This window comes from Pseudorca crassidens, chromosome 6 (genome assembly GCF_039906515.1).
Source record: "Pseudorca crassidens isolate mPseCra1 chromosome 6, mPseCra1.hap1, whole genome shotgun sequence".
NCBI lineage: Eukaryota > Metazoa > Chordata > Mammalia > Artiodactyla > Delphinidae > Pseudorca > Pseudorca crassidens.
This window is the reverse complement of record NC_090301.1, coordinates 38,787,522-38,803,575: the sequence shown is the minus strand read 5'-3', so window position 1 is coordinate 38,803,575 and position 16,054 is coordinate 38,787,522. Positions and strand designations below refer to the sequence as shown.

Below are 16,054 nucleotides of genomic sequence, written 5' to 3'. Positions count from 1 at the left end.
TATTTACTTTTATGTTTAAGCAAGCTCGTTAAATGTGTTAGTCTTTGTAAACAAATATGTAAGAGCATGTTCAGTAAAAACAGCAAGCACAGTAGTCTTCAGGGCCAGCCATCCCGCCTCTGTGAATTCTCTAAAAGGCCATTCCCCTATAAAAATAAGCAGAGCGTGAGCTGATCTTTACAAAAGGCAACAATTTTTAAATTGATTGCAATTGGGAAGGGTAATTTATATTAATTTATATAGGAACATATGAAAACAGCAGAGATCTATTCTTTAACCAGGAAAGTGCTTTATACATTGCTATTTCTAGGACAAATATGTTCTGAAATTAATAAGCACCTTTCTCTTGAGCAGCTCTGTTAATTTCAAAACTCTCCATGTGATCACACAGCTTATCAGCAGACGCCGTGGGTCTCATCCTAGAGACCAGGACGAAAGCATGTTTGCTCCTGACCAGCTATGGCATCTACTCTGGAGGTGAACGGAACAAGTATTCCAACTAAGTCCTTAGGATTGCAAAAACCTGCAAGGTAGATCCCAGCCAGCACCGGAAGACCCCTGAAGACTGCCTCAGCTGGGAGTGGAAGGATATCTTTTTGTTGATTTCAGCTGATCATAATTTATGACACGTGGCAAGGGAAAGAAAAATTTTCTGTGAGGAAAAGCACCACACAGACAACAAACAACTCCGTGTCACTCATGCTCCAGGGTAATGCGGACTCACAATGAAGCAGGCTGCCAAGAATGAATTACTTGGGCACAGCTACAATCCCACCAGTAGGACATTTCCAAAAGGCCTCCTGCTCAGCCTGCCATATGCTGACAAACAGTGAGCACATAAAGGCATTTTCAGGAACCATCTTCTAAAACCTTTGATCCATTCCATTGTTTGGCTCTGCTCCTCGCACACTTTCCCATCTCAAAGATTCTGAGAACAAGTATTCCCACTGCATTCCTCTCTCATTAGAGCCAGGGTAATTCAAGCACATACTATATGTCAGATCAAATGCACATGGAAACAAATGACCATTCCTTCCCCCCCAAGAATGTTTACAGAAGCTTCCAATTTTTTAAAAATATGTAGGATAGGTCAATTAGGGATAAAAACAGAACAGAAACCAACTAAAGGAAGCAGAGAGAGAGATTCTGCCAAGCTCCCAAGATAAGGTTGTCACTACAACTTGGCTCTAAGTATTCTGGCAATTTCAGCAGAAGAGAAAACACACTGCTGCATACTTTCCATTCTCTGACAAAAGAATATTAGAAAAGTATCTTCAAAGATGGAACTTTTTCCTTGAATAAACTATACAAGAATTTACCCCAAGAAATGTGACCTGTATGCGGGCCACATGGGTAGGAAAATGGAGGAGGGGGTATCTCCAAATATATTCACCACTGTGCCTTGCACATAGCATGTAATGAATGAATAAATAATTTAAATAACGTAAAGCTATTAAAAAATGATTCTTCTTATGGTTACCGGGGGGTCGGGGGGAGGGATAAACTGGAAGATTGGGATTGACATCAACACACTACTATATATAAAATAGATAACTAATAAGGACCTACTGTATAGCACAGGGAACCCTACTCAATACTCTGTAATGGGAAGAGAACCTAAAAAGAGTAGATATATGTATATATATAACTGATTCACTTTGCTGTACACCTAAAACTAACCCAACATTGTAAATCAACTATACTCCAATAAAAATTTTAAAAAATGATCTTGTATTCACTTTCCACAAAGGCCAGGAATAACCTTCATTTGTATCTCAATAAAGACATTTCTATGCAATGGGAAAAACAAGGTCCAAAAATTTGCTTTCTAAGAATATGGGATGTTGGATGCACATTAAGACTCTCCCTATCAAATATCATATCTTTAAATTGAGGTTGTTACTTAAGTCCCCATAAAGAGAAATGCTATACTGCTGGTTTCAAGTGGACACTCGGCATTGAACTGGGAAAGACTGTTATGCTATTGACTCATTCGTGAACTACATATCTACTCTTACCCAAGCAGTCAATACCCTTCCATCCAGGCAAGACAGCAGAGGTGCCTGTAGGAAGGTCAGTCCTCTATCATTATCTATCATTATCTATTCGTGGGGGTGGGGGTATGGTTGCTTTAATATCTTGTAAGTATTTACATGAGGCCTGGTTTGTTCTTGGTTAAGAAAGCATATGAGAACACATGGCCTGGTATCAGTTTCTTTCACAGACAATGCTAAGATCACACAGGCAGGGTTAGAAGACTAGGATCTTGGCATTTACTTCCCTGTCTTGCCACACTGTAAACTGGGGTACATAATCAGTGTGCAGCGAGACTGACAGCAATGTGTTGGGTGTGTGTGTGTGTGTGTGTGTGTGTAATGCGTTTGTGTGTGTGTAATGCACTAGATTAGCAAGTAGAAGGCCTGTATCTGGCCATGGCTTTGTCATACCTTTGCTACATGACCTTCAACAAATTACTACATCTCTATGGCCCACAGTTTCTTTACCTAAAAAATTAGAAGACAGAGGTAAACATTGCTAAGGTCCCTTTCAGTTCTAAAATAACATGAATCTGCAATGACACCCATTTTATCACATTAGGTTCAGGAAGGTCCTAGCAACATCTTACGTCTAGGCCAGAATTTCCAAAATAGATTCTAAGTTAATTAAGCCTTTGGGGCCAGGGGCTTTGGGGTCCTGAGGAGTAGGGCTGCTGAACCACCTGCCAACCCCACTTTAAACACTGCAGCTCCAACATTATCTGTTGTGCATATTAGTCTTCCACATAAGATTTCACTTCCATAAAGAGCTTCACAGCAATAATAAAGTTTGAAAACTATTATCTAGAGAATGTTTCTCAAGGTGTGGGATTCTGACAGTATGTGTCAGAATCATTGTGAGGACCAATAAAAATGCAGATGCCTAGGACACACCCCAGGTCTTCAAAATCAGACTATCTGAAGCCAGGACTCAGTTATCTACATTGTTAACAAACTTCCCAGGTGATTCCTAGACACACTAAAATTTGAGGAACACTGACGTAAATTAGCAAGAACTTAAGACAGCAGCTAACTTACTGGACAAACCCATGGAGCTAATGCTGGATTTCTTAGAAGTCATGAAGTGCGGGCTCGCAAGAAACTAAATTTCAGCCTAAATACCCCAAACTGAAATCCAGGAGCAAGTGTACACTTAAGACACCCTGAGATTCAAATATAATAGCCCCCTTTAAATAGCTGGATATTAAGGGTAAGTCAGAGAGTTAGCATGAAAATCTATGCCAAGCCACTGTCACAGCATTAATTCCAGATGCAGGGAGGTAGAGCTGGGCAGGTCTTAGATATTTTCAACTTTTAGAATCAATATATGTAGGCAGGGGGCAGGGGTCATCACTATGGCCCCTCTTCATCTCATCACTCTTCTTTCTCGCTCCTCTCAAACTAGACCTTGGTCTCCACTGGGCCACCCAGGTGATTAGATGAAGACGTGAACATATCTCAGTGAGTGCTGAGACTGGGAAGAAGGTCAATGTCTAGACAGGATGAATCACATATCAGGGGAAGCCAGCACTGAAGTGTCTACTACGGAACTCAAAGCGGTGAGAGGACTAAGAGTAGGGAACTGACCTGGTTGTAACTGGATTAAGGAAAACGAAGTACCTGAATATTGTGAAGTAAGTTTATAAACCCACTGTAAAAATTATAATAACCGTGGTATTCTCACCAAAATGGTGAGATGATGAAGTTACAATAAACTAAGGGTACTTTTAAGGAAAAAAAGCTTTGTAATAGATGCCAGAAATCAGTGTTTAATGGATTATTTTTTCCTTATTTAAACACTCAAAGATGTATGATACCATTTGTATAAAGTACGAAAGTAAGTTAAACTTGTCTGTGCTCTGGGGAGTCAGGACAGTAGGTCCCCTTGCTCTTCAGGAGTGGGGGTTGGAGACTGGTAGCGGGGCACAAGTGGCCTCCCAGGGACCACAGATGTGGTGCTGATTGCCTGGGTGGGCACAGTTTGGGAGAATTCAGCAGGCTGAATGTGCTCTTTTCTGCATGTACCTTATATTTGAATAAAAAGTTAAAAAAATCTCAAATAGCTGCATAATTTGGACCTTAATATTCGATTTTTAAGGAAGTAGCTTTTTAGATTAAAAGTGTGAATTTTTTCTCCAAACTAACTTTTAGGTTCTAGAGAATAAGAGCCCCTAGCTTTAAACAGAGTAGAAATTCTATAAGATTAATTGTATTTTTCAGATTCATTACCTTCTTTTAAACCTTCATTTCAAAGGATGCTTTAATAACAAAAGTGCACAACCACCAAAAATGATAAACATCGCCCTGTGTTTTTCCAGAGCTACTCATTTGAACCCACCACATAAATAATACACGAGTCCTAAAAATATGGCAATAAGCCTGGGATCCTATAAGAGTTCACTGTGGACTGTTCATCCGGAATCTATTCCTATTCCTACCCTTTTGGGAGAAAAACACCTTTCAACAGTTTCCTGTTGTCTCCAGTAAGCAATGGGTTAAGTCACAATTACACTGGAGCCAAGTACAGTAATGGGTTAAGTCACAATTACACTGGAGCCAAAAAAGAAAAAACTAAAATAGTTTTTCAGAAGGGGCTGAGCTGGCCATTTTTTTCCACTTATCCTAATGCTAAAAAGACCAAGATTCATTATGCTGATGACATTTTAGTGGGCTTCAGCCCTGAACAACCTCCAGCTGCCAGCCTATGAATCACCTCAGAAGAAGATACAGCAGGTTCTTAAGGCACTCAGTGCATATTCAAGTTCAAGCTGCCTCCCTGGAAGGCTCTCAATAGTGCCATGCCACCTTTAAGAACCAGAGCTTTCTTATTTTTGTATGGCTCATCAGAATGTCTCTCAACCAGTGGTTGAGGTTACACAGCCCACAAGGTCACAGCACAGGGGGTCCATGGCCTAACGCAAGAGTAAGAGTTTGAGAACCAATCGATCGATCATCATTACAGCTGAGTGGTCTCTGTCCAACATCTGTTCCCTGGTCCTGAGATAGGAGGAATAAGGCTGGAAGAAGAAGCAAACAAACAAGAAAACCTGCTTTACATAAAAAGAGATCAAACAGACGTTCAGAGACTAACTTATAACCCTGACACACAGACGACCATGCCATCAGCCATAAGAGTGAAGAGGCATAGCAAGGATACCTCTAAATCCCCTTAGTTGAGTTTGCAAATCTTCAGAGAGAAGCAAACTTTACTGGGTAGTTTCCTCACTGTATGTTAGTACATGGGTATTTTTAAGGCAAATACAAGCTAAAATAACAACAACAATAATAATAAGGAAAAAGAAAAAGAATCCAGAGTGGGGGGGGGATCATGCTTCAGTAGACTGTCCTGCAGGTGTGTGGATAGTGACCTATACAGAGAGGAAAAGGCACGTCTGAGTCTAATACAGATGCTTAACAGAGCAAATCCATCTGGGCCAAAAGACAGTCGCTAGTACTGTCACTGTCACCACTTTTCTTATACTTGAGGGACCTCCCAGAGAAGGGTCCTGCTAAGTGATCTTCACCTGGAAGAAGAAAGCTGAGCATCTTTTCAGCCTTCCTAGGTCTGCCCTCAAAACACAATATAATGCAGTTTCAGAGAAGCCCCCAAACCCTCTAATTTCAGGTGATTCTTGTGCCTAATAGATAACATACCAAGATATGTCACCACTCTGCCGCTAACCAAACTTTCAGAATTTACATTCATCTACCTACACAACAGTCCCTACCATTCTAACCTTAGATCATGGAGTAGAAAAAAATGTTTGAGACTCTGTCTCAACTTTTACTAGTATGGAATCTTAAACAAGTTACTTAATTTATCTGGGCTTCAATTTCTCCATCTATAAAGTGAAAGAATCAGATTATTTGATTTCTACCCATCAATCTATAAATTATGGATAAGACCTGCTTGACCTACTTCACAAAATTGTTAAAAAGAATTTTTTTAAAAAAGCTAAAAATTCTTTGTAAACTGTAAACCACTATACAAGTCTGAGGTATTATAATAAATAATGTTAAAAGTATAATCCCTAACCTTAAAATAATTCAGCCAGGTCATTTAAGAGACAGGTCAATCTGCATACTCCAAGTGGATGCCCCTTAGCTGAGCCTCCTGAGAGACAATATATGAACGCAGAATGCCACAGCTCTGAGTTAAGAGGCATGGCCAGAGACAGTAGCAGAGCTGCCCAGTAAGGCAAGGAAGGCAGAGAACTGGTTCGGGCAGGACGTACAACTAGCACAGGCAGCCAAGTGATTAGACTGTCAAAAGATGAGACCGATTGGGAATAGGAGAGGGCAAAGCAGTGTGAGGACAGAGTTGAACAGTAATCAGGTATGCTCAGACCATAATCTGTAATTGGTCCATGATCATGTAAATCTCCAAATCTGCAAATTGCAAGTTGCACAAGAGGGAACAACTCTTAAGAATTCCTCCCCTCGCCGCTGTTCCTCAGTTACTCATTAAATTGGATATACTACTAACGTGCTTTTTTTCCTTTTGGATATATTAATTTATTAAAATGAACTGCCAATTGTTTATTTTTTTAAATCCTAAAATTTAGCATTATATCTGTGTAATGCAAATATCAGTGTTTAAACAAATGCATGGAAACAGCACAAATGGTGGTCATAATTTCAGCAGGAAAGTACCTGTCTTTATTAAATACAATCTAGAGACCAAAACTGTGAATCCAACAAAATTCAGAGCAATTGGATGTGGCCAGGAAGATGCCATTTATCCATACACTGATGCAATGCTATGCCTCCTGTCCAGGTGCCTGAAACTCTGATTACTTACTATTAATCCACATACTCATGTAAACAAAGCTCTCCCAGAATTCTCTCCTGGTGTTCCTAATTCATTTTTCTCCAATTATATCTAAATATCACCCAGGAATACTTTTCTTTTCTGCCTCTAATGTTTTCTCCAAGGGTAAACAGTAAGGAAGTTTTCCCCTCCACCTGCTTAAGATGACACAATGGTTAATTAATCTCTTGGATGATTTTTAAAAACTGCTTAAAATATATGTTTCCTATGAGTAACCACCCTCAGCTATCCAAATATATGAACAAGGGGAGGATCTGTGCACAACAGTATTTACAAACGATTAAGTCAATATTTTGACAAACTGTACAAAGCACCATTCAGCTCTTTTGTCAGCACTCACCAAAACTAACTACTCAGCATTTTAGCCCTTTAAATGCATACTGCCCCTGCTCTATGTCCCACCATTTTTAAAACACAGAGGGCCAAAAGCATCCACTTCTTGCCATGATCACATATAAGATGGGCGAATAGAGAAGGTGAACAAGAAGGAAAAGCAGTAAGGCAGAAAGATGTATTTTCCAATGTGTTCTTAAAAACAGTATTTACTGAGCTTTATCACTGTTCTTCAAAATGCTTTGCTCTCACAGAGTAATACTGCTTTAAGGGATTCTAGAAACTTAAATAGAGTTTAAATTACATTCAGACTATGACTGGCCATGGGCATCACTCAGCTCTTGGAGTTCAGGTCGCAATACTTTCCCAGCATTCCTAGTGCTCACCCATCTCTCCTTTAAGTGCTACGTGTTTCTTGAAAGCAAAAAAAAAAAAAAAAGAAATATCTTTCAAATCTCCAGATAATCATCATGGTCCAGAAAATAGTAGACTAATTTCTGAAATTAATAACACTTCTCTGGATATTCCTAAGGAAAAAAACCAGGACCCTGTAGTTAATGATTTAAAATGTTGTAAATGAATAAAAAGCAGTATATTACCTAGAGCTAAGGTTCTTCTAAGAGATTGTACCTATTTGTCTAATAACTGAAAATTCATACTGCCTATGCAAACTTAAAATTTTTTCTATTATACATCCTATTGTCCATAACATCTGGATCTCTTTTACTTTAGAGTATCTACTTTCCCCCAGCTACCCTTTCATTTGGTGGAACTGTGCCAGAGAGGAGTCTTCTGCTAAGCACTTTCCAGACTGTATCTGCTAAATCACGTGGCAGCTCCCAGAACTCTACTTCTGGGGGACTGGGCAACCATCCTTTAGGTCCCGTCACCCTTGAACCCTTTGATCGAGGTGAGCCCTTTAGTTAGCAGGTCCTCACTTGGTGGGAGAGCCTCGTCCACCCTCTGGTACCGGCTAACATCCTGGCGCACTGAAGGCAGTGATCGCAAAGGCTGGTGGCCGTTGGCTTGAGAACCTAGGATTAAAGGTAAACAGTTACCTGAGTATTGTTTTCCCCTTCAGTATCAAAACAGCCTTTGGGAAAAAAAACACCTAACAAAAGTCCTGGGGCTAGTCTCTTATCGCTTTTTCGTCTCATTTCCCATATGAGGACCCAGAAACAACAGAAGAGAATGGGAGGTGGATGCTTAGTCAGAAGTGGGTCTTCTAGGGAGATGTCGGTCTGGGCCCATTCCTCCCCGTCCCCTGCCTTTTCCCACCCTGGCATCTGTCCTAGTCACGTAGCAATGCTTTAGGGTCACACAATGACTGGAAGATAATGAAAAAAAACAAAAAAACAAAAAACGGTGGAGGAAGAAAAGAAGGGGATAGGTAGAAAAATAAGTAACAGAATAAGAAAATCATTTCTATTTCTGAGTCTATGCTATTCAGGCATATGAAATTATACTCAGACTTTTTGATGCAGCTATAACAGAACAGTTTAAAGGCATCATTCTACTGAGCCACATTCATTGAGACAGAAAACAAATTTTATGTGTAAATTTGCATCCTCAAACAGTTTGTTTTCAAGTGTCAGAATGCATCACCTAACTTAGTTGACATTTCTTATACTGCAGAAGGCAAAAATATGACATTTGATGCAAACCACATATTAACCTTCTGTTTTGAAGTTTCATGCAATAAGGAGCGAGTTAAGATGTTCCTGAAAACCCTGCAGATAACACTAACGTAGATGCTGCCAGTCTGTTTGGTTTTGTATCTACAAACCCAGGTCCCGCCAGAGATTCATTATGCTTTTTCACACTGCCCAGACAAGAGGACTGAGCCCCAGGCGCACTGAATGTGCCGGTGCGCGGCACGCATCCCAGGCCTCCAGGCCTGTGTGGACCAGGGGTGCCCCCACCCACCGGGCCACCTTTCTAGGCAGAGCAGGTGCCCGCACTGATGCAGAGCCTTGAGGTTCATTATCTAAGTTTAAGACTGTTATCTGACAGGCCTCTTATTCCACCAAAAGAAGATCCATAGGGAGGGTGGGATGGAGACTCAAGAGAGAGGAGATATGGGGATATATGTATACATATAGCTGATTCACTTTGTTATACATCAGAAACTAACACACCATTGTAAAGCAATTATACCCCAATAAAGATGTTAAAAGAAAAAAAAAGCTGTTGAACCCCAAAGAGAAGAATTCAGCTAATATGTGCCCTGCAGTACAATTTCCACTGAGGGCCAAAACCACAAGACTTCTCTCTGAGCGGGTATGCCCGAGCCACGAGCCACGTTGTCTACTACATCCTACCTCCGGTCGCGCCCTCCTCCTGGGCAGTGGCCCCTTCACAAGCCCCTTGGGCATGCCCCGCATCATGCTCTTCTTGGGGCAGGCTCTCAGTAGCAGCAGCAGCTCCCTCCAGGCTCCCCCTCCGCTGCCAGACCTCCCCCACCTCCTCCTGGTCAGGTGAAGTAGCCGATTCTGCCCCTGGCCCTTCCTCCTCTCCACTGGGCACCTGCACTACAGGTAAAGAACCAGGAGTGCATATGGAACCCTGTGAGCCTTCAGCAGGGCCACTGCTGGTGGGCTCTGCTGCACAGGCTCCATCTTCCTCCTCCTGAGAAGAAAAGGCTGGGGTTTCGGGAAACCGCGCACTCTCAAGAGATGAGCACCGTGTCTCCACCGAGGACAGCTGCGTGGTGACACTCTCATTGCAGGAGCTGTCGGCCCCGTCCAGGTCACTCTCTCCCTCAGGCCTGGTGCTGGCCTCGCTCACGCTCTCTGTCCTGGCGGGGTCACTGGGCTCTGTTTCCGAGGACACCTGGGAAGGCTCAGACCCCTGATCAAGGGACTCCATCTCACTGACGGCTCTTCGGCTTCCTCCTGACGTGTCAGAAGTGCCCGTGTCTGCCCCACTTGTGGGCTGATCTACCTCCTGAGAGCCGCACAACTGAGTGCTCCCCTGGTCAGCACTCGGCTGACACTCCGGGGCATTCTCACTTTCATCAGGGACTGGGCCTGAGGGGAAGGAGCTCTCCGCAAGCTCTGGAAGATTTTCTGGCTTGTCCTCGAAGGAAGCAGCTTCATTGGTGGAGGCTTCCTCATTCTCCACCGTGTTGTCTTCTGGCTTTATCTGAGATGTCAGGCTCCCATCATCAGTTCTTGACGCCCTGCTAAACATTATCAACCCTCCTTCCTCCTCCAAGGAGGATGGATAACCCAGGTCTTGCTGGAACTCGTGGTCTTCTTCATCTGAGTCGATATGAAGCATTGCATTGAGTCTTGTGTCGGTGGGAAAACTACTCCTTAGTTTCGGAGAGGCTCCCATGGACCTTTCTGAACAAGTAGCTGCACCCGACCTGGAATGGCCATTGTGTTCAATAGCATCTAAATAATCATTGAGTGAATCCTGACGTCCTCTGGGAGGTGAGGTCCTTGAAGAAGTAGAGGTTAATTCTTCTGAGTCTATTTCCAGAGTAGAGCTAGTCCTGAAAGAATGCTTGGGGGTCCCATTAGCACTTTCCTCAGAAACTGGTCCATTGGAACAAACCGTGCTGTCATGATGGCCCCCTGGCATGTCCTCCTCATCAGAAGGGCTTCCTAGGTCTCCATTCACAGTATTGACTCCAAGTATTGTGCCAACAGCTTCTGGAGAAGCATCTGAAGGAGAAAACAGCATTTATAAAAACAAAGTAGTAATAATGAACGAACTTTTAATGTCCTGTTCCTTTGCCACTAATGAGTTCAAAGAATTCAGTCATCCCACTGAGGTCTCTTTACAGTATCACCAACTTGCTAAGAGTTACTATTCACTACTAAACGAGTACATATATTGCTGGTCAGTTTGACATATGAGGTTTACACGTTCACTACTGCCGTAAATTCCACATCCCAGTTTCCAAATGCAGGTAAAACCTAAGAGAGATTTTTTGATAAACAGGCTTTTAAATCTGCTTGGAAAACTTCAGCAGGTAATCATTTGATAGCTATTTTATGTTCAGAACAGGATACAAACAATTCTGTTCAAATGTAAACTGACAACAGAGTAAGATTTAACAAGTTTTTCCTATGGCAATATATTTATACAGGTATCTCACCTTCATGCACAGAAGATGTGACCTCCACTCTGAATTGGAGGTACCCACTCACGTGGTCAGCTGGGAGCCTTCTGCCGAGGTTGTAGCTGAGCATCTGGTCACTGCAAGAGGAGAAATGGTTCCTTCATCTGTACTACTCTGGTGTCAGCCTTCATCTTCTTCCCATAGGTCACCCCCCAAACCCCACATATTTATCTTGAAACTTGCATATTCACAAGAAAATAAAAGGTCAAAGGCATGTTAAGAGTCAGTGTAATTTTGTTCATTTGTACAAGTGAATACTTATAAACCCAGGGATAAAAGGGAATCTTGTCACAAGGAAAAGTATCAGTAAAGGCTGAAAATGCAATACTGTACAATATTGTTATGATTTTTTTAAAGGGCACTGATTTGCTCTCTCACTGTTAAGAGTGACCAGAGAAAGGGCATTTTAAAAGCCATCAACGGGCTAAAATTTTGGGTGTTTTCTGACTCAAGTGTAAATGTATAGAAGGTCTGGTTCCTTAGCATTTAGCATGATAGGAGTTAGGTCCTAAAAAGACAGGCACAGGGAATTCCCTGGTGGTCCAGTGGTTAGGACTCTGTGCTTCCACTGCAAGGTGCAGAGGTTCCGTCCCTGGTTGGGGAACTAAGATCCCGCATCCTGCATGCTGCACGGCCGGCCAAGCAAAAGAAAAAGAAACAAAAGAGAGAGAGAGGCGCACAGGTAAGGGTTATCACATGGAGGGCACAGTGCTGCTGTATCCTCAAGAACAGGAGCTGGGAGTCAGGAGAGAGCAGCGTGAGAACAGGCCGGGCTCTGACAGCTGTTCCAGCTGTGTGAGAGGCAGAGGGCTGTTGCACCTCCCCTTCCTCACCTGTAAAGTAAGGGGCTCACTGTTGGCCCTCATTATTGGAGGGCCTATCATTGATACTCCAGGCAGCTTGTAAGCCATACTGATGGGACAGTTGGAGAACTGCACTAGCTGTCGGAGTCTCGCTGCCACACTTGGAGGTGCGCTGGAGGGGACCACAACTGGGCCCAGCTCCTGCCCCACCTTGGCTCCAGGCTCAGGCTACCAGCCTCCTCCAGGATGGAGCAGTTGATCTTTTTCAATTCCGTGTTTATTTATCAAAGTCAAATACAATCGCATCATTTCTCTGTATGCAAGCAACTTTCGTTGAGAATCTGATTTATTCTTAATTAAGGAAAATAATCAGAGGGATAGTACCAAATCACACTATCTGTGCTCTCACACTGCCCTCTAATGGCAACTTCAGGAGGAAAACACAAGGCCTCTACCTAATACTTGCACCACTGTACACTTCAGGGCCTCTGGTCAGCTACTGATTATTAATCTCCATAACTATTTTGCTTGTTCTTCTCTACCTCCTCCGTACAATTACAAATAGATGTTATCTGGGATTTTACATTAGCGTGTACACATTTACATGCTAATGTGAAATCCCAGTTCAGCTCTTATGAATTTCTTTGAGTTCATAGCAAGATTTTCTTAAAATAATGAGATCGTTTCCTTTACTTCTTTCTTTTTCTTCCCTAGAAATGTTGTAATAATTTTTTGATTGATGTTTTTAAAAAGCTTTGTTTCCCCCAATTGAGTGCTTACACTCTGATAAGGGCTTTGCATGCATCATCTCCTTCAATCTTCCCTGTGAGGCAAGTGGTGGCCCTGTTTTCTAAGGCATAGGGAGGGTACGTAACTTGCCCAAGGCCAGGCAACAATTAAGTGACAGAACCAGGATTAGAACACAGATGCATCTGACACAGAAGCCCCTGATCTGCAGTCCCCAGATCAGATCTCATTTTATGCACACTTTCAGTGATTCTTGGCGGCTTTCAGTAGCATGCATTTTAATGATATTTACTCATGGCTCATCTCAATGCAATCATTATCATAATGTTTTGTCTACTTAATCTGGTATTTAAAAAAATTTTTTTCTGTAAAGGGATATACTGGCATTTTTAACTATTAGACATTACAGGTATGTTAAATGCTTTTACATTAGCGTGTTCGAATAATTCTATAATGACTATAATGACAGCAGGGATGTCTTTTTCTCTTACCACTGTCTTCCAGCATTTAGACAGTGCCTGACACACAGAGATGCTCCACCTTTGTCCACTAATGCATGAACCCAGCAGCAAACTACTGGGACCTACTCTCAACATTACAGTTCCTCATCCACATCTTTGGACATTCAGTCCTGGAATAATAAAACTCTTCATTTCTCTGTTAAAATTAAATTGACTCTCCTCTCCTCCTCTTTGGCCAATAAAAGTAAAGTGTTGGTGTTGATGATAAAAGCTTATAAAAGTGATGCATTTTAGCTAGCAAGTAAATGTTCAGTAGGGATTCTAAGAATGGCATCCATCCTTTTGCTCACTATCATATCCCAAATACCCAACACAGTGCTTAACATTTAGTAGACACTATATGTATACACACCCACACATTTGTTGAATAAATTTAACAAATGAGACTCTTTACTTGGAAAAAAGAATTTTAACAGGTGTTAGTGCTATTTTTTACCCAAACTGACAAGATACTCAACTATTCAATCTATCAGTACAGGAAAGCCTCCCTATTTGGAGATTCCTAGTCAAGGGGGTTTCATCCTTTGTGAGTGCCTGTCAAGGGATTCACCTCTTTCTTGTTCTTACTCAGTCTCATCTGATTCATCCTGCCTCTTGCCATGACAGATAATTGTGTACCCTATATTATATATTATTATGATACATCATTATAAAGAATAAGTGCCAAAGAACTCTCACTGTCTGACTGAGACATTCTCTCACTAGTGTAATCACAGCAAATGACAAAGCATGGCACAGTGATGTGCCTTTTGGACAGAATGCAAGCCACTCTCTGAAAAATGTCACATTCAAACCAATGCTCTTAAAATAGGTAATTAGTAAGGACTTCTAGCTCATCCTATAAAACCTCACCGTGTAAAACCTCAGCTATTTCAGAGAGTTGCAGTCTACAAAACACATAAGAAAACTCAGTATTTTTCAAGACGTATCAATTACTTGATAGAAAGTAATAATCAGATCAAAAATAGATTTAGATGCTAACAGCCAATACACTAACATGTAGTATCATATTTATTTAATAAAGCAAATCCCTAAGTATCAGGCAATGCTTTTAATATACTTATGTAGGAACATTTCATAATTCTGATACTTTACGAATTCATGCTGGACTTCCTTCCAGTACATATGGAATCCATGACAGGCAGTACTCTATGTGTCCAGTTCTTTAAAAGACTGAATGAAAAGCCAGCAAGTTAACAGGAGTTTCAAGCACTCAAAATGCTTTCAAGCATTTCCAGTTTCAAGATTTTATTTTTCCTTGATCATTCTTACTGGTATACATAAATTGACACTCTGCCAAGTGTCACAGATATTATATAAATTATATGATTATACTTACAGAAACTAAATTATAAGTATATTTCCAATGAGAGTTAATTCTCACTCTTCGTAATTTTTCATTTTCTATCAATCCTAAAAATAATTTTTAAAAACTTCCCAAAGAATATCTCTACTAGAAGCAATAATTGCTATCCTTAAAAATAACTGCGATTTCCAAGTTTTATCAAATTAAACCAGGCTGCTAGAATTTCAGCCTAATATTTCTACTTCATGTGGTCTGGCTCAACCATTGTCTCTGATGGCCAGAGAATTAGAATCCATTAGAATCTCTTAATTTCATGTTTTGAAGGTGTCTTAGAGATCATCGGTCTAAAGACTTTATTTTTCAGATGAGGAAACTAATGCCTGAAAAAATTGTGACTTGCCAGAATAGAACAGTTAATTAGCTGCAAGGTGAATAGGAATGAGCAACCTTCCTCAGTTAGCTAGACTAGTATTCCATCACTGCCAGTCCTTAGTGTTGCAGAGAAGCTGGGATTCTGGAGCTGACGGATCTGCTCCAATCCCAGCTCCACCCCTGGCTTGCTAGCCTCAGATTTCTCATCTCCAGAATGGGTATAATCACATTATTCACCTCTCAGAGTTGTTGAGAAGATTACATGAGCTAATGAGTGTAATTTACTTAGCTCCTGACATAGAATAGGGTCTCATCATCTTTTTTGTTTACTTTGGTTTACTACTGCTGCTACCACTACTACAACTACTGTTATCACTGATACTGCTGCTACTACCACTACTGTTATCATATGTTCATAATGTCCTCCTAAAATGAAAAAGATGTCCCCCAGTGCCACCTGAGAGCACCAGTGTTACTGGGTTTGTTGGCACTTACCATGTGAAAATATATACACCATTTATATAGTAAGGGATGGAGGCATGTTACGATTTCTTAACTACTTGATTCACAGCTTACAAAAAGTTCACAGAAAGAAAACAGACGTCAAATCACATTTCAAAATTCTCTCAACGGGCTTCCCTGGTGGCAGAGTGGTTAAGAGTCTGCCTGCCAGTGCAGGGGACACGGGTTCGAGCCCTGGTCTGGGGGGATCCCACATGCCGCGGAGCGGCTGGGCCCGTGAGCCACAATTACTGAGCCTGCGCGTCTGGAGCCTGTGCTTCGCAACAAGGGAGGCCGCAATAGTGAGAGGCCCACGCACCGCGATGAAGAGTGGCCCCCGCTTGCCGCAACTAGAGAAAGCCCTCGCACAGAAACGAAGACCCAACACAGCCAAAATAAATAAATAAATTTAAAATTCTCTCAACAAGTAATTTCTAGTTGTCTGAACGAATGTACATGTCTTAGAGCTCCA

At 41.6% G+C, this 16,054-nt stretch overlaps 1 protein-coding gene across 3 annotated transcripts in view; it reads right to left on the bottom strand.

Annotated features, from left to right (window-relative positions):
• The window catches only part of HECW2 (HECT, C2 and WW domain containing E3 ubiquitin protein ligase 2), a 414,063-nt gene that overhangs the window by 121,270 nt on the left and 276,739 nt on the right, over positions 1 to 16,054 (bottom strand). For all 3 annotated transcript variants that reach the window (XM_067741145.1, XM_067741144.1, XM_067741146.1), the window contains 3 exons: positions 11,309 to 11,409; positions 9,522 to 10,871; positions 8,139 to 8,234 (listed from right to left, as the gene is read on the bottom strand). In XM_067741145.1, the coding sequence (XP_067597246.1) occupies positions 8,139 to 8,234; positions 9,522 to 10,871; positions 11,309 to 11,409 (1,547 nt within the window). The remainder of the gene's footprint in view (positions 1 to 8,138; positions 8,235 to 9,521; positions 10,872 to 11,308; positions 11,410 to 16,054) is intronic.